Source organism: Neolamprologus brichardi, chromosome 11 (assembly GCF_056152115.1).
Source record: "Neolamprologus brichardi isolate AB-2024 chromosome 11, ASM5615211v1, whole genome shotgun sequence".
In the NCBI taxonomy this organism is placed as follows: Eukaryota; Metazoa; Chordata; class Actinopteri; order Cichliformes; family Cichlidae; genus Neolamprologus; species Neolamprologus brichardi.
Genome location: NC_142114.1, coordinates 4,322,839 through 4,341,457, shown reverse-complemented (window position 1 = coordinate 4,341,457; position 18,619 = coordinate 4,322,839). Strand labels below are relative to the sequence as shown.

Here is an 18,619-nt window from a genome sequence, read left to right as displayed (position 1 = left end):
GCATAAAGGCAACACGCAAGGCTGCTTGATACTTACCTTCATTATGATTAGCATTGTTTTTATAAGTATCAAAGAAAATAACTTCATTTCAAATATATTCATTTAATTTGAAAGATTTAACTTTTGTCTGCTTCCTGTAAACTACAAAGAAGTTTGTACCTCTAAATTCCTACAGGATGTTGTAAAGTTTACAATATGCCGCTTTTAACTTAGCCATGTTGTTTCCTTGTCACGCTGAAAGAACACAAAGAAGCGGCAGACGATTATAGCCCCAAATCATGTTTTTCAAAGAAATTTACTGTTTGACAATGTAGGAAAACAAATGATGATTATTGTTTTAGCATTGATTGCAGCTTGCAGACTGGACTAGACTGGACTAGTGCAGACAAAGGGTATAAATAAAAGGTATTGTTACTTTCAAATAAATTGCTGTCATTGATGAATCAATACATAATTGAATTTGTGAATTCTCTGGCACAGGGTGTCAGCATAAATCAAATACGTAACCTTTCAAATCTTCTTAGAAGTCTTCTGCTTTTTAACCAGTTGCTTAAGTTCTCTTTACCATTATGTAATCACAGCTGTAATTTCCATCCACTGTTTGCTCTTCCTGTAATATGAGCTGTAACTAGCGAGTGCTAGTTATAGACATGCTTGGTGGAATCATTTGTTTAGGGTTGTGTTACACATTACCATCTGTTAGCATCTCCTCCTCACATGCCTTTGTACCCTAGTTGCACTCGACAGCATGTTTTTGCCCGAAGTGGTGGAACAAATTGGTTGTTTCCACCTTTAGAAGGAACAGTTTTCTTGCATATTTTGCAAAGTACTGTGCGTTAAGGTCTGACATCTTTTAGGCAAACCACTTAATTTATTAAGGTAGCTCTTAAATTGTTATTGGAGTCTACAATACTGTTCTTGCTCTCAAGCATGCTTGGGCTTGTGTTGTTGTGCTAGGAAATGTAAAGGCAAGACATCAACATGTCATTGATTTCGCAATATTACAATTTTATATGACATAAACATTTATACTGATATAAGCAGGGATGGTATGATATGACATAGCCTTAGTGGGTATTTCCCAAGGTACTAAAATAAAGCAGGGTCACTTAAGATTCTTATTTATATCAGTGGCTGTTAATGAGCATAATGTTAGTTGGGACAGTCTGCAAAGTAATACTCAACTTGTTATTCCGGTATTTAAGCTAAAGAAAGAATTACATTCAGAGTCGTGTAATTATTCTGCAGTCGTACTAGCTTGCTACTGCTAATTAGCACGGTTGTTAGCCAGCTTGAAGTTAGCTTAATTTAGCTCCTGTGTGTTTTGGTCTGCAATGCTTACCTGGTATGTACACTGCCCACAGGGTACTAATTTCACATCTTCTTGTGTAGCGTTTTTGCTTTGTTTGGTTATGATTACTAAACCGAATGCAAGCAAAGCAGAAATCTTCTGTTTGTCACTGTCTTAAAGGGTGCGGTTTCTCTTTGCAAGCTAAGGATCAGCACAAAACATTCCACATGTACCTGCAGATTGTCCACGTTAGTAGAGCATTGGCTAAGCCCGAAGACTGTGCAATTTGTCACTCGGTCCGGGATTCAACCCTGGAAAGACAGGTGACATTTGTGGAGAAAGTGCTGTCCTGTCACATGGCACAAGGGTCCCAGTTATTTGCGTCTCCGTACATCTAATTGGCAAATCTCAAATATGAAGGGCTGTAAAGTTGATTTAGCTTGGCTACTGCTGCTGCATCTGCAAGCCACTTTGGAACCAACATTGACCCTCATGCTCTGTGCAGTCTAATCAGTGTTGTGTCAATGTGGATTCCTTCTCTCTTCTGTGCTAGGAGTCAGGAGTCCTTTTTTGCTTCCCACATATCCTTGTAAAAGGACAGGAAGGAGGTCCAGGGAGGCTCCCTACTCACAGACATAAACTGCCACTGGAAATAATTATCTTCTTTTGACTAAAGTAGGCCTGACTGAAGGACTCTAATAGTACAAAAAAGTGCAGTTAATTAGCATGGTCCTGGCCTTGGGGTATGTGCTCAGTGGTATTCTGCTATATCCACATGGGACAATCATCTAGTCTTCTCATATATGATTGTTTTACACAACAACAACACAACTTGTGGTTAAAGTTCATTAATTTGAAGTTTATTATTACACAAAAAAAAAAAAAACCATGACAGACTTGAACTTTGCTGACTTTATTTGTGAGTATCTGGGATCAATATCTCATCTAGTGACAAAGGCAGCTTAAGCTTTACACAGATGACACTATCTGTGTCTGTGAATCTGCCCTCAAGCTTTATCAAACCACATAACAAAGTCCTTAGCAAAATTTATCTTGACTAACCTGTTTTCTCTCAAGAAAGTTCTTTCCTTGACTTCCAGCCTTACCTTGCCAGTAGATGTTTGGTAAATGTTTAAACAGAAGGACGCCCAAGTTGAAATGCAGGTTGTCGTCTTTAAGCCGCGAAATTTTGACGAGGTGTTCATATTTGTCCCGAAAGTTACACAGAGTTTGGCTGTTCCGATATAATAAACAGAAGTTAAAGAATGCAGAGTGAGATTAAAGATCTTTTTTCATTTTAAGGATTTGGGGGTGATACAATGGCTTTATATTAAGTGATAGATAAGCCTGTTTTATCTTCTTTTACTTTACTCAGTGCAATGTTCATCTATCTGAGGTTTTTCTCTTCATTTCAGCAGATGCTGTTTAAACTGTATTTAAGCCTAGGAGAAGATTCAGAAGATTGGCATTTAAGGAAAGATGGGACAGTGATGAGCAGGAGTGATAATTCAGAAGGAGTGAGTTAATAAAGAAGGGGACTACATGACAGGAGAAGGAGAGAAAGTAATGACCTTTACTTTTAAGTGAAGACAGGTTAATAGTAATTATAATACCGATAATAAGACAGATAGCTAAAATTCTCAAGTCAGGGTTTCACAACAAGGCTTAAAAAATCACTGAACAACATCTCAGTGTCTACATCCATACAGTCTATCCTTGGATCACATCTGCATGATGGAAGAGACCTTGAATACATATTTGCTAAATCTATTGATAATCCCATGAGGACAACTACCCTTTGATCAAATGAGAGATTTAACTTCTTTCATGCAGGAGCACACTTATGTAACGTTATGCATTCAGAGCAGTAGTCTTTTCAGCTCATCTCAGTTTTATTTCTATGGAGCCAATTTACATGAAAACATCTTAAGATGCTGAGTTAAAAGTTAAAGACCCTACAAAATTGTAGCGAGAACCCAACGATCCACTTGTGCTGTATTGTGTGTGAGATGGGTTTCGTTGCTAGTCCTCCCTATGTTCCCCATTCCTGCGTCATGCAATCAAGGGACAGATAACTTAGGTTGTCAAAGTTTTTGCCAAAGCAAATAGCACACCAGAAAACTTTCTCTACAAAATGCACTTCTAGCCCTGGAATTCAGCCCTTATAGCTCCTCTCCTCCAGGATGCCCTTTATCAACTTGCCTTTTTACAAGCACCGATTCTATTTTTAGTTCAGATTAACACCTGGAGCTTATCTGCTGTAGATGGTCTCGCCTACGTTTTGATAGAAGAGCAAATTAATCATATCCACTGGGGATTTTTTCAGGTTCTCCGTCTGTGTGATAAAAGAAAGCTGCAAAGAAAGCATTTTTGTCATGTTGAAACCGCCCTTAGTGTGGAGTTTTAGTCCACTGTGCCACAGCTAATTTTTTCTCTGTATTTTCTGTCGTATTTTAAATGATATTAAATGGATATTACCAAAGCGTACACAAGCAGACACCGTTCCTACTTGAGCTTCATTTACCTTATTTGTGCATTTTCAATCCTTGAAAATCACGTGATAAACATTGTAGACTGTGCATACTTCAAACACGGCCCAAACACGATGTGAAGTACACACTGTACAGTTGCTATCATGTCGCTTCTTTTAAATCTTTGAGTCAAGAATATTTAATAGTTTTCTGTGTCCACTGTTACTCTTATTATTTCATTCCTCTAAAGTGGTCAGGTTATTTATCTATAGCATACTGGTTTACGTCATGGAGCTGTATACTTGCTTTGCTGCCCTATAAAACAACAGTGCACCACTTTATTCACTGTAGGCAGACACATGTGCCTTTTTAAAATTCATATTCACTGAGCACACAATCAAAGAGCCATTCAGAGAGATTGAAAGGCATGTGTTTGGTTTTTTTAACCAAGGCCAGAAAGACTCACATTTCATGTAAGCAGATTAGATATGGAAATTTGGAGAGAGACGGCGCTGGTCTCCAACAGAGAATGCAATGCATGTTGAATAAACAAAAATTTCCATGCCATTTATTTCATTGTTCTGACCGAGTTGCTGTGATTAAGCACATAAGAAAGGGGGCATATGTTAAAGCGCAAACCTGAAAAGGTAATATTTGAGTCCTAAAACTATAAGTCCAGAATAAATTGGAGTTTTGTGATAAGGCTAACAAATATATTTTCAAGATTCTTCACTCTCAAGGTTTTAGCATAGTTTTTTTGCTTCAGGATGATAACAGAGAAGTTCAACCTATTTAACTTTTCTTATCTTCCCCTGTAGACAACTAGAGCTACACTCTCCTGATGTCAGGCACACTGTGGTGCTGCGTTGCCCAGACCAACCATCTGCCCTGTCGTGGTTCTCCGCCATGCACTCTGTCACATCAGCACTGGCACAGGTCTGTCTTCTACGTGAAATATTATACCAGTGTTTCTCAGCACTTGATATTTCAGTAGATATAAGTAAGCCTCTGGAAATGTCTTTGAATGTTAAGTTAGGCATATTGAACTATTTACCTTAAAAATGATCCACCTTGCTACAGCGGGTGCTGCAAGAGGTTATCCAAAACACAGCCAGGGCAGGAGTTGCTGGCAGCAAAGAGATACGACACCTGGGATGGCTTGCAGGCAAGGTAGGAGTGCATTACTCACACTGTGGGGATATAAATTTGTCTACTCTGGGGTGGGACAGCAAATTTCTATATCAGTTCTTATTCAGCTCTTGATACATTATTCCAATGTATTTTATGATGGTTAATATATCTAGAATCTGAGTTAATGCCCTTATGAGATAAAGCATCTGTTGTTTGTGTGCAAAGTTGTAAAGGGTATTTTTTTAAATTGAGTCAGATGGTAGAAATCCTTCAAAATAGTCACGTAAAAGCAGCATAAAAAGCCATCTGTCACAGAGAAGGGGGAAATATGATAGTCAGGTGTAAATGTCAAGAAAATCGTCATGCAGCTGCACACACTTGTACACAGAAAACGACAAAAATAGTTTGCTTGATAAAGCAGTGGCAGTATTTACTTGTTGCATACTACTTGGAGTTGTCAGATTAACTGTTGGAGAAAGATAAAGCAATAGGTTAATCTGCATGTCAGAAAGGTGTAAATTAGTGAGGCGGTGTGCCTGGGAAAGGGGCCCAGATGGTGTATGAATATATGACAAAGTATTAATGTGGTGTGTGTTTGTACTGTGTATACATACATGCAGACATCTGTGCAGATATCTCTGCACAGATGTCTGCATGTATGTATACACAGTACAGAGATATCTGCACGCCCACCAACATCTGTATCTACCTAATTTAGTCCTCGTGAATTCGACAGTATTTTAATCTTTTAAATGCAGCACAATACTGTTACTTAGCAACATATTCTGATTATGTTAAAAATATGACCCTTGACCCTCTAAATCCCACGATACGATTGGATGAGGCAGAACTTCAAAGAGCAGCTTAGGATTCCGTGGCTGTGCTGCAGATAAGCTCTCATAATGAGAATAGTTTTGGAGCATTGTAAAATGAAATACCACACTCGGTGTGTGCGTGCTCCGAGTGAGGGGTTTGTAGAGATGAGTGGCTGAGGGGGCACCACTTAAAAAAACCTGCAACTGCACACCAGCCACATTTATTTTGGGTGCACAATAGTGAATCTAGACATTTCCTGTGACAGAACAGAACAGCCTTGTGAACAGCTATTACAGATTGCAACTACACACACGCTCACACACACACACACACACACCAGTCTTCTCTGTTACTGCCAGTGATCAGCCTCATCAGCACTCTCATTTAAAAACACAAAGACAATCTTAGTATTTGCAAAAACCACAAGAGGGAATAAGTATTTCTAATCGTGCAGAATTGATGTGATCAAATTTATATTGCACAGGTTTACAGGATTAACTGCCTAGTTAATCTATTATATTAGAATTTTACTAATTGATCATTTAATTTTGAATTCATCTATCAGGTTTTTTTGTCATCAAATAATATTGCTAAATTTATGTCACAATGCCTTGCATACAAAGATATTGACTATATGGGCCAATAGCTGGAGCCTTTGTCGTGTGGATAATCCTCCTGATTAGTGCAGCTCTTTAAAAGACTAATTTTTATATATTTATATGTCAGACCATTAAAGGAAAGCTGTCATAGTCTCGTTGTTTGTGCTGCAGACAGAGAGTGAGAAGCAGTGCTGGAAGCCGGTGCTGGTGGTGGTGACAGAAAAGGACCTGCTGCTATATGACTGCTTACCACGAGGCCAGGAGGCCTGGCAGAGCCCTACACACACTTACCCACTTTTAGCAACGCGGTAGGACCCTCATAAAGAGACTGACTTGCAGAAACTTGCACATGCATTAATATTGGGCCTTAAACATTCAATTTGTTTTATGATGACTAACACTATGGTGTTGCTTTTTTCAAAAATACTGCCAAGCTTAAGAGCGTATATTGAATTTCTTGTCTTTGCTAAAAGGCTTTGTATGTGTTTATTTAGTCTGGTCCACTCAGGCCCTGACCGGGGGTCGCCGCACTCTGGCACAGAGCTGTTCTTTGCCACTCGGACTGGCACACGACTTGGCATTGAGACTCACCTGTTCCGGACTGAGACCACCAAGGACCTGTCCCTGTGGACCAGACACATTGTGAATGGATGTCACGCATCAGCTGAGATGATCAAAGAAGTCTCTACGAGTGAGTCCCGCTACACAGCACGCATACATTAAGATTAAGTGATATAATGCATAAAAAACATAGGAACATGCATATTGATACACCTGCATAGAGACAGGAATGCATGTAGGAGCTATGGCTGGAGCAGGTTGAGTTGTGCGGGTCACTGTGCTGGATTCTGTGATGCTTTCTCACATGTGTTCAGGCGTGCTGCAGCAAATCATATCCAGAGAGATTTAAGAGGCTGCACCAGTAAGTACAGCCTGAGGTCTGGCAAGCGTAAATCTGGTACAAAGAGCATAATATATACAGACTCCTACATCCACTAAAACATTAGGATACCTTTGGGTTTGTGATATAATTTGACAGCCATATGGAGGATGTGGACAAAGTACTTGCTTTTTATAGAAAGGAATGCTTCTCTACTGTGTGTGTGTGTGTGTGTGTGTGTGTGTGTGTGTGTGTGTGTGTGTGTGTGTGTGTGTGTGTGTGTGTGTGTGTGTGTGTGTGTGTGTGTGTGTGTGTGTTCCTGTCTAGCTATCTTTGTGAGGACCAAAATCTGCATTCTACTATACTTGTGAGAACCACATTCATTTTGATGGTTAGGGTAAGGGGCTAGGGAAACCATTATGTCAATGAAGGTCCTCACGAAGATAGCTGAATGGGTGTGTGTGTGCGTGTGTGTGTGTGTGTGTGTGTGTGTGTGTTTTAGCAGTGAGCACTGGTCGTCCTGGGAATTTCAGCAGAATACCACCCCTCCCTCTTGGTGGCCTCCCTCTCTGAAAGCACAAAATGCCCTGGGAACTCCACTTCTCCCTTGGGTGCCCCTTCTCACGTTGCCAAACTAACTTTCTCTTCAGATTCTAGCCAATCACGAAACAGACTTTATTCCGAATCGAGCGGTGACCATCGCCGTAATTGTGTCCCCGTTGTCACTGTAGTTTCTGGGGCATTTATCGCCAAGCTCTTGTTAAAACTTTCCTAAAAATGCGTCTCCACCCATGTCGCTCTGTGATTAGCGTAGCACGACTTTATTCACGTCTGTGAAACTTAATTTAAAACCTCTAAGCTGCATTGTAAAAGTATGATTTTGTTTGTCATGGCAGTTAGCTGTGAAATGTGAACGCAATCAGCACATTTTCTTTAATCCCATGACTAAACGATGTCTAGACTGACGCGCGTTGCTCAACATAAATGATCTGTTGCTCTAAACGCAGCAATGAAAGAAAGAAATCAAAGGCCACAGCCACGATACAGCCACACAGGTAATTTCTTTTACTTGTCTACTGGATGATCAAAAGACTTCATAGGGGTGTGTGGGTGCATAGTCCTATATTGCTCGGCATAGCTTTGCCCAGAGGTTGATTCTACCAAGATGAGTAAAAACACATGTGCGGTCATGTAGGGCCTTTAGAGTCTGCTGTAACTGTTTTTGGCCACTCAGGGGTAGCTGAAAAAAAATCTATGAAAACAGCAACAACATATTGTCATCATTCAAGTTGATATGACCAACTTAAACACCCAGCAGACTGAGAAACATTCAAATTCATCTGGAGTCGTGCTTCTTTTCATTCTCTTTTCAGGCATCTGTCTCTTAATAATCCTCAGGAAACCAGAGAGCTGCTTTGACTCTAGCTAAGTCTCCCTGCTGTTTGCTGCTTGACTTTTTTTTTTTCTGACAGCTGCTTTATTTGCTAAAACATCTGCATGCACAACATCTGTAAAGACTGTTTATATGCATATAGTAGTGCTAGCAGTAAGCAAAACTCAGCTGGGTTTTAAAAACCCATTTTCTTCTGCTTATCCAATTTGGGGTTGAGAGTGTTACATTCCAGCTTGAGAGATGGGGTCAACCTAGGACAGGTAGCCAGTCTGCGTCAGGGCTAAAGCAAAGAGACTGATAACCACTCACCATTTTGCATGTTCTTCCTGTGTCTGTGTGGGTTCTCTCTCGGTTACCCACACAGTCCAAAGACATGCAGCTGACTGGTGGGGTTAAAAACCAAGCAACAAAAAGTGGTTTTGAAAATGTTTTTCTGATGTTTCCTGATTAGCAGAGGAAGGAGATTCACAATTTGTGAGCATTTTAAATCCCAGTCCCAGTCTCTGCTCTGCTTTAACTTGGACCTCGGGACGACCAGGACCAGTAATCTGCTGAGCGGACTTCAGTGATGTGTGTATGTGTAAAGTAAAGGGGTGCCAACCCTTTTAATACTGGTCTGAACTAGGGATGGGTACCGGTATCCGGTGCCATGATGGCACCGGTTCTGACATAAACGGTAGTAAACAGACCGAAAAGCAGCGCACATTTCGGTGCTTTTTTTCGGTGCTTTTTTTCCTGAGATGTGATACACTTTAGATTCTAGCCAATCATTTTACGTTTCCGAGGATAGTAGGCGGGCCCAGGTACGTACTTCTTTTAGAGCAGAGCTACAGATTAAAAATGCCGGAGTACTTCACAGCAAAAGATGCAAACTCAGCAGCCTGCAACAAGTGCTTTAAGCTGATACTGTGATACTGTCAAAGGAGGTAACACCTCAAATCCGATGAAACATCTGGCGACGCATAGCGTTTTTTTTAAAAGCCGAGAAATGCACCGTATTTGATAGCTTGCTGCGAGACCTCACACCGTGCACATCTTCTGCGGGTGTGGTGCCTGTTTTCGGACCCGGAGTTAGCAACAATAAACAAAAACCCCTAGCCCTGCCAGTGTAGCAGAAATGATGACGGATGATGATGGCAGCAGCAGCCGTTCTTCTCTGCGTGAGTAGCTTAATGTTGTTCTGTGTAATTTACGTTGAGTAGGCTAACCACGTTATTACATTAATGCATGTAAGGTGAACTAGCAAACATCATCATAGCTACATGCGGCTGTCTTCTTGTTTGATGGCAGATACTCTCTTCACCCTGGCTAAAAAGGCAAGTTAAACATGAGAGGTTTTTGGACAAAGTTTGTGGGTTTTTTTTTTTCATTGTTTAAGCACTGCTTACAGCTAAGAGTGATACCATATGTGCCCCATAGCTGCAGAAAAGGCTAACATTGTTATCTGTTTACAAAAAAAAACAGCTGAACATGAGAGGTTTTTGGACCAATTTTGTGTTCTCCATTCTTTAAGCACCGGTTTGAGCACCGTTTAAGCACCGGCACCATTTCAAAAGTACCGGTTTGGCACCGGTATCGGATAAAACCTAAACGATACCCATCCCTAGTCTGAACCCTTCCATAATCATTTAGCATATTAAATGTTAACGTTTTCTCCTTAGCACTAAGCAGAGTGGATCCGCTTAGGGCGTTAGTTTTACAGGTCTTTTAAATTAACAAAGCAACCTGATGGAGAACAACAGATTAAATGCAAGTGATTCACTAAAGTTCTCAAATATAACAACAATCCAGCCAAGAGTTGTTGAGATTTTACTCACAGCTCATGTTTTTAAAACATGTTGATTGTAGAGGTCAGGTCAGGAGGCTCCATCTTTTGGGAACGACAATAAATATACAAATTTATTCCTTTGCAGAACATTTAACATTTGTGTGTGGAGGGGTATTTATCACTTTCGTCCAACTAACAGGTCTACTGAACCATGCTATTACCACTGCTACAAATGTTTATTGTAATAGATTTCTTTGATTCATTTTTTGATTATACTTTAATAGTCTTTTGGGTAATAAGTTGGTGACATGGGCAAAAAAGGAGCATGAATTTTTGTGGGGTTTTGAATCTCCATTGCTCCCTATACCTAACCTTTTTTTTCTAGAATGGCCTGATGTGGTGGAGGATGTGGTCCTCAGTGCATTTTCTCATGTGTCAGCGGTTGCCACTTGAAGATTCATTATACTGACCTTGTCTGCTTTTCGTCTGTGTTATATTCTAAATCATCCTTATAGTTTATTCACTGTCAGGTCCTATAATAAAGATTTGCTCTGAAGATGGATGAACTTTCAATCACTCTTGGTGCAGAAGGCCGTTCTTGAGGGGCTTTAAAGGCGTATTTGAAATCAAATTTTGTGAGCTCTCGTCCTGCTGTCATTCCCTTTATTATTATTATTATCCAAGGTGACTTAAACCTTCTCGAGGTTATTCTGGTATTTTAAGCAATTAGCGGAAGAAGTCACTACCACGATGTTCTGTGGTGCGTATCATGGCATAATATATGAATAGTTTAAACCTTACTCGTGTCTACCGTAAATCCTCTCTCCCTGCCTTCTGACATCTGCATGCTTTTCATCAGTGTTAATCAAAATCAATAACTGAAAGCTCTCCGCCTTCCCTCCTGTAATGCACGCTAATTAGCATGTGTGATTTGCCTAATGCCGTTTTACATGGGTCTTGTAGCGAGACCGCTTTCTCAACTGTGTTTTCCAAAGTCAAGCAAACTTTACTCTCAGCTTCAAACCATTAGCTGTTTAAAGTCAGCAATCCCCACGTCCTCCTTTTCAAGCGTCTCTTTAATGTTGTCGTTGAAGTGACAGCAGCAGAACCTGCCGAATTGTCTTGGAGGTCGATACAGTCTCCTTAATGAACAGGTAAACCTCTTAATGACTTAGAGGACTTTAAAAAGCAATTTTACCTCAGGGGCTGTGGGAAATTAACCTATTAACCTGCTGCGACACTTGAAGACCGGAGCAGTGGGTTGCAGTTTCAAAATATGAGGTACTCTGCCTCCTCCTGATGAGTTACAAGTTACAAGACAAATAGTACTTAATGCAACTTTTTGTCTCCTAATAACCTTTTAGAGTTTCCACTTGTTGGTGTTTGTAACACACTTAGTGTCTCCCTCCTTTTTTTTCTCTGACCCTCTCTTTCCCTGATTCATTTGGCTCCTCTCTGGCTCCCAGTGTTATCACTTTCTGCCCCTCCTTCTGTCTCTTCCACTCACCATCAGGCAGAAAGAAGGGCTTTTGTTGCTGCCTGAAAAGCCTCTTTCTCCCTCTGTGTGTGTATTCTTGTGGGAACTTTCTCCACACAACAATGTTCTCAGGTAGAAGACTTTCAGGTCTAATATTCTCTCCTGAACACAACAAAGACTGCCACTCTTTGTTTCATTTGCAGCGCCATTTATACCATTAGGAACACGCTGTTCCCGTCACATTGTTTATACATCGTTAGAAAAATATTACACTTTATGAGACTCATTTTTCATCGGGGGTTAAAACAGGATATTATCCTCTATTTGACTGTATGTGTGTGGCTCAGCTTCTATTTGAATCAGACTGCTCTCCATATCAACATTACTTCCTGAAGCGGAGTCATCACACAAGTTATTGCCTGTGATACTCAAACAATAAGTAGGAAAGAGATTAATTTATTGCTTTATTTACTTGAATGTGATTTGAGTCTCTTTTGTGCTACATTTAACAACATTAACATAAAGTTGCATCTATTTCTATTTGTTATAAATGCAAATGGAGATCAGACAAAAGTGGAAAAAAGACCTTTACCCTCCTAGAACCTGGCGTCCACATATGTGGACATCACATTTTGGGTTATTTAGACCAAAATACTAAATTTTGCTCTACATGGGCCTGATATCCACTTACGAGGACATTATACTGCTACTGTTCTATCGAAATTTTAAACGAATATCCTCATATGTGGCTCTCATTTTTCTTAGAAACAAAAATTAGGTAAAATCTGGTAATTCTTTGTTTTTACATTCATCAGCTCCCAATCAGCCCAAATATCAAAGAGAAATTAAAAATGCATGCCGTGGAAGAGTTCGGGTCTTAGGAGGTTAAAAATACTCCAAAACACTGCCAGATACTTTGTATTTGTCACCATGTTGTTCACATTGCTCTCCAACTTTTATGTCAGTGTTTTTTGGTTTTGTTTGTCAAGAGTTCAAAGAAGTTCAAACTGAGGGGGTCGTCTCAAGAAACTTAACTGTTCATAGCGTGAGGTGTACAGTAAGATTGGAGTGTTTGAAGGATTTTCAAAGATTACAGGTGTCAACAAGTTTCCGCCTGTTTAACTAAAAAAAAGCAGATACTTGAGCATTAATATTAAGCCAGCAACACTGATAATGCTGTACACCTGCATGAATGTCATTGGCTGTAACAGCACTCAGCTAATGTAAATCTGGCTTTAGTTTTGTGTCTTAACTAAAGCTGTGCTACGTTTATCACTTTTATGCGCTCCCTATAACTTGACCCAAACCTGCAGTTTTTAATCTCTGTGCACCTGCAGTTTGTGCTCCTACTTTTGCTTTGCAACGAGTAGGATGAAGTGCTAATTGAGCACACTCGTGTAGCATTTTGTTCCACGCTTGTTTTACAGCTGACAGCTCCCGCTGTTTGTAATCTAGAATGAGACATTCCAGAGTGAAATTAAAGTTTCTTTTTTGCCTTTCTGCTGACCCACACTGAAATATGCTTGAAAAGAAAGAGCAAAATCAAAATGAATGTAGAATGCATTTCTGTGTGTAATTACATTCTTGTGCTCTGCAAATTATCTGTTACCCTGTACGGGGGAAATAAAACTCGCCGGAAGTCAAGTCACATTTGCTAACCGTCCTCTCTTAGTTGTTGTTTTTTTGTTTTGTTTTTAGATAAACTAAAACATGGTAGTCTGATTAGTAAGGTTTAACTGCCAACATAGTTAATTAGACATTATGTGTCTCTTTCAGTTTAACGACAAGCTAACAACTACTAAACCCTAAAGAGCAACAATGTGGTTTACTGGAGGTCGTTATTCACCAGGACGTGAAGAGACGAATGTTTTGGGTTATTTTCGTGTTAAAAGACAAACAGAAGACACAGACTTAGTTTAGCTGCTGACTACTTGAGGTTTTCTTTCAAAATCTTCACATACCTGTCTTTCTTAAAGATTTTTTCCACCTTGACAAGATCCCCGAGATCCAGACGAACAGAAGCATTCCCACAACAAAATACTCAGACCCCCCTGTTCTTTCTCCAAACATAAGCAGTATCGCTTTGGCCAAACTAGACTCTAGTTTGGTGTCATCTAACCAAAACATGCGCTTCCAGTATCCATAATTTTCTCCAGGTTATCCTTTGCATACTATAATATTGCTAGAAGTTGTCTGTTCTGCAGAAGTGGAGTTTTTCTTGCTCTGCAGGATTGCAGTTCATTTTTCTTCTTTGAGGCAATTCCAGACTCAGCCAAGTCATTCACTCATGTCTTGGCAGTTGTTCTGGGGTCTTCAGACACATCTCTCACTAGTTTTCTTTTCAGTTTTTGAGATCTTTGATTCTTGCTTCTACCAGGCTTGTTCTGCACTGCGTGGCTCTCTTTGTTGATGATACTTCTCACTCCAATTCTTGACACTTGGAAATGTTGTGATATTTCTGTATATCCATCGCCTCAACAGTTCCTTTTCTCAAGTCTACCTCTACAAAGTTAAAGCTTATCATTGCACAGCAGTGGTTTGTGCTATGGTTTACATTGACACTGATCATTTTTGTTATTTTCTGAAAGTATTCTGTTATTGTGTGCAAATAGAATAGAATTTATGCTTTGTAAAGAAAACTAGTGTGTTTAGAAATGCTGAAAATCACCCACGCTGTTAAAAGTGCTTTTAAACAGTGCCTCGTGTGTGTGTGTGTGTGTGTGTGTGTGTGTATCTACATACAAACATCCATCCTTGTGCACACATCTTGGTCAAACAATAGAAAGATAACATCTCTCTTCTCTCTTACCGTCTCTTTGTCAAACAAACACGCTGCTTGGCAGATCAGATATCGTCAGGAGAGCACAGTTTGTGCTGCAAATGAAGTTTCCGTCTTGCGGCCTTCACGTCTGCCGCAGGGAGTGGAGGTATTCTGCTGTCAAGGAGTGAAAAATAAGGCTAAATGCACCTAGATCACACAGTGCGGGGACAAGGCAAAGCAGGAGGAGCTGATAAAGATAGTACACTCAGCTTTCAGCTAAGACACCTGCTGTGACGAGAGGAGGAAGAGCGGGAGAAAAGTGATGAGAAATGTTGTAAAGTAGAGAAATTACACTCCCTGCTTTCAGCCGAATGAGAAGGAGAGTGTGTCACTGAAATGCTGCTACTTCATTTAGTAAGTAAACAGATACGAGATACAAGAGATACGAGGGTTTGGGGTTTTTTATAACGTGCCAGGACTGACAACCAGCCCTCGAACGGCACTAATAAACCATATTAGTGGAATGAATATGCAAAAGCTCTTTTAGATCAGTTCCACAGGCACAGTTGTTATAGACTGTGAACAAAACACAGCTTTTGTCAGAGAGCAACACTTTGTAAGGATTTTAAGGTTTTTACACATAAAAAAACAAACATTTTCCCTTGTATGTTAAGACTAGCTATTCTACTCTTGCTCTCTGCACGTATCTTTTAGACCTCACTCTTCCACCTCCTCGTGAGCACCTTGTTAACAATCAGAAATCTTTGTCTTTCAGGTTGTCTGTACCGGGGTCAGGAGTGTCGGCTGGCGATCCACTATGAGAGGGGCTTCTCTGTGCTGGCTGACCCGAAAGCAGAAGGTGGGGAGGACTTTGAGGAGAGAGTAGCTCGCACTACTAGCAAGCCCCAAGTTCTCCTCTCTTACCCCTTTGAAAAACTAAAGATGTCTTCAGATGACGGAGTACGCATGCTGTTCCTCGACTTTGGAGGGAAGGAAGGGGAAATTGTGAGTGTTTTTTTTTTTGTTTTTTTTCTTTGGTTCATTTTTTTGTATTTTGAACTTCACATTTAGACACACAAACTGTAACAAAATATGTTCATGCATAAGAATCAGTTTCTTCTAAGAGGTGAACACTGATAGCAGTGATTGTATTTTTTGTGAGGGTTTTTTGTTTGTTTTTCAGCTACACCATAGTTTAATAGAAAGATATCATAACGGCACTTCTATAAAGTCTTGTTCTTTGAGTCAGCACAATCTAATAAAAAGAATGAGTTTGAGTTTCTAGGGCTGTGAAAGTCAAACGTGCAGCAGCCACAAACTAGTAGCCCAGATGTATCTGCAGATGTTTCCCAGGCCTGTTCAAAATCAACTTTAAACAGACACACATTATGACACATAATTTCTTACATTTTCCTGACTATAAACCATACCTGTTACATTTCTAACCATGATTCGCAAGTGGTGTTTATTTTAGTGAAGAGGTTTGTAAAAACCTTGTTTTATTGACAGGTGGGTAAGGCACGGGCCAAAATGCTGACTCGGATCTTTCCGAGGAAGTTGCCGTGGATTCCTTGAATCCAAAGGGTTCAGTTACAGCTTGGTTTTCCAGTAATTCACATTTTAAAATACACTATGTCCTAAAAAGTGTTTAAGTGGTATAATTATTTCAGCGTTTAGAAATACTGGTGAGTAAAAAGCATCAAGCTTAAATGGGTGTGGTTACACACACCTCACAGTAAACAGAATAGGTTCATTCCCACTCTCAGGGGCTTTCGCAAGGCCTTCTGGGAATTAAGGAACACGAGCTGCGCTAGAAGCAAGCGCAACAGGAAGAAGGAATGTGGTACAGCAGAAAGTAAATTACAGCACTTAATCAAAAAATCTGAAATGAAATAAACTTCCCACGCACACTTAGGTCTTTGAAGGTAAGAGCACACGAGAGCTGAGTTTTCCTTATAAATAGCCCGTCACTTACTGTAAGAGTTTTAATCTGTTTTACACCACCCAGCAGTTCACTGATTAGATGTCCAGTTGGCTCATGTTTCAGAGGCCAACCTCGAGTAATTCAGGACCAGAAACCAGCCGAGTGCAAACCCAAGCTAATGTGTGTATCAGTGTAGTTTAGGTTGGATTTTATGTGACTATTAATGTGCCTGTAGAGTACCTTTCCCCAGCCCTTAAACAAAGTGTTTACCCAGAGCAACAACATTGCCCAACATTGACTCCCCAGGCTTATGGGATTTAGAAATTGGAAACGGATGCTTATGTCAACGCCTCGATCTGCTGTGACAGTCCACATACAGCTCTGTGTAGAACTTCTGTCGGATACACTAGCGTTTGACTGCTCCGTTTAAGCTGATGGCAAATAAGCAAAGACTTTGACGCTTTGAATCAAAACCCACTGCTGGCTACCTTAGCAGAAACAGCTTTAGTGTCTATAGTGTTTCTGAAATCCCAGCACAGCTATAGGCTTTATAAGAGGAATCCCAAGGCATTTGCGGATGTGGCTGATGGCTCATTAGCTCATCGTTTGAAAAAGAAGATAGCTAGGAGTCTTTTTTTTTCCACACACTATGTACTGTACTGTAAATTTAGCAGGATCTAAACTTGTCTAATTTTGTCACAGATGCACATACAGAAAGCGTGTAATATCAAGCCAAGCTTTATGGTCCAATCACAGTGTAGCTACATGTAGATCTGCTCTGGCTTCACTTGTTTCTGCAGTGTTACAGTTAACCACCTAAACAGTAGTTTTAGTGTGAATTTCTAGGTTAAATCTCCCCACTGACCTCAGGAACAGGATATGAGTCATGGTACCGGTGAAATCACCCACTGTTGATTCAGGCTATGAGAGAGCTTTGTTCATAGTGATGTGGTGTTTGCGTGCATACTTGTGTGTGCTTGGCACCAGCCAGCCGTCTAATACTTGCCACATGACGAACCATTTGTGTGCAGTTAGTTTTGAGTATATTTCTTTTGGTTTTAAGTGCTTTGCAGATTCATTTTCTGTTCAGCTTCTTTTTTTTTTTTAATATACATAGATCATTGTTTCTCATTTTTATCCCAGCTGTGTTTTTAAATTTTTAATCCGGTTGTTTTTCTTTTCCTTTTAAAGCAATTGGACCTCCACTCGTGTCCAAAGCCGATCGTCTTCATCCTCCACTCTTTCCTCTCTGCTAAGATCTCCCGCCTGGGTCTGGTAGCTTGATGGCATCTCCACAAAGGGACATGTAAACTTCTTTGAAAGCAGAACTCCACCTCGTCTGTCCGCCTATCTGCAGCCTGCATGCAGTAAAACCACCTCAAACTCCTTCAGTCGGAAACCCGAGCTGAGCGAATGTAGCCTCTATCTGGAAATCAAACTCTGTATGGAGTCTCCAACTCTATGTTTAAGAAAAAAAAATTAAGAAAGAGATCAAAGTGAAAATGTGCTCTTAACAGACTCTCTGTAATGGCTGCATGGACTGAAATGTTGATTGAAGAAGCACGGAGGAAAGTTCAGACTGGCCTAGATACAGAAGGATGACATAAGGACGTATGGAAAGGAGAATATCGGGCATTGCTGTCACGTTCGGATTTGGAAGGATTGTCCATGTGTAGCAGGCCTGGGATGAATTCACTTTCCATTCAATCAAAATACCGGGCAAACTGCCTTCCATTTACCAATTAAATAATTTATTTACCATTAGCTCTGAAAGGACATTCTGAATTCCACTTGTCATTTTTCTTCCACAAACACTTGACACACTGTGGAAAAACTTTGCGCATTTGTCTTTATTAGCGTCCCCTGAGATGTCTCGCTAGCAGTGTCGGCATTCATCATCGGAGCTCGTCGCCGCAGTCCGCGGCTCGGATTCCCACAGTGTGACAGCTCATTCCGATTCAAAATGTCACTGTATTCTTTTAACACACCGCACACAATAAGCTGGTGGCCCAGTATTTGAGCTGACAGCGATCTGACAGTTCAATTAGCGTTACATGCATGGAGTTTTACGTTCAGGGCGTAGGGGATGCGTTTGATTAAATTATCCC

General features: G+C 40.4%; 1 protein-coding gene across 1 annotated transcript in view; it reads left to right on the top strand.

The window, feature by feature from the left end:
* Window positions 1-18,275, top strand: part of sntb1 (syntrophin, basic 1) — a 35,649-nt gene extending 17,374 nt beyond the window's left edge. Inside the window, exons 3-8 of the mRNA XM_006795879.3 lie at window positions 4,581-4,698; window positions 4,843-4,932; window positions 6,480-6,616; window positions 6,803-6,999; window positions 15,363-15,592; window positions 17,703-18,275. Of these exons, the coding sequence (XP_006795942.1) occupies window positions 4,581-4,698; window positions 4,843-4,932; window positions 6,480-6,616; window positions 6,803-6,999; window positions 15,363-15,592; window positions 17,703-17,795 (865 nt within the window). The 3' untranslated portion in view covers window positions 17,796-18,275. The remainder of the gene's footprint in view (window positions 1-4,580; window positions 4,699-4,842; window positions 4,933-6,479; window positions 6,617-6,802; window positions 7,000-15,362; window positions 15,593-17,702) is intronic.
* The last annotated feature ends 344 nt before the right edge of the window (window positions 18,276-18,619 follow it).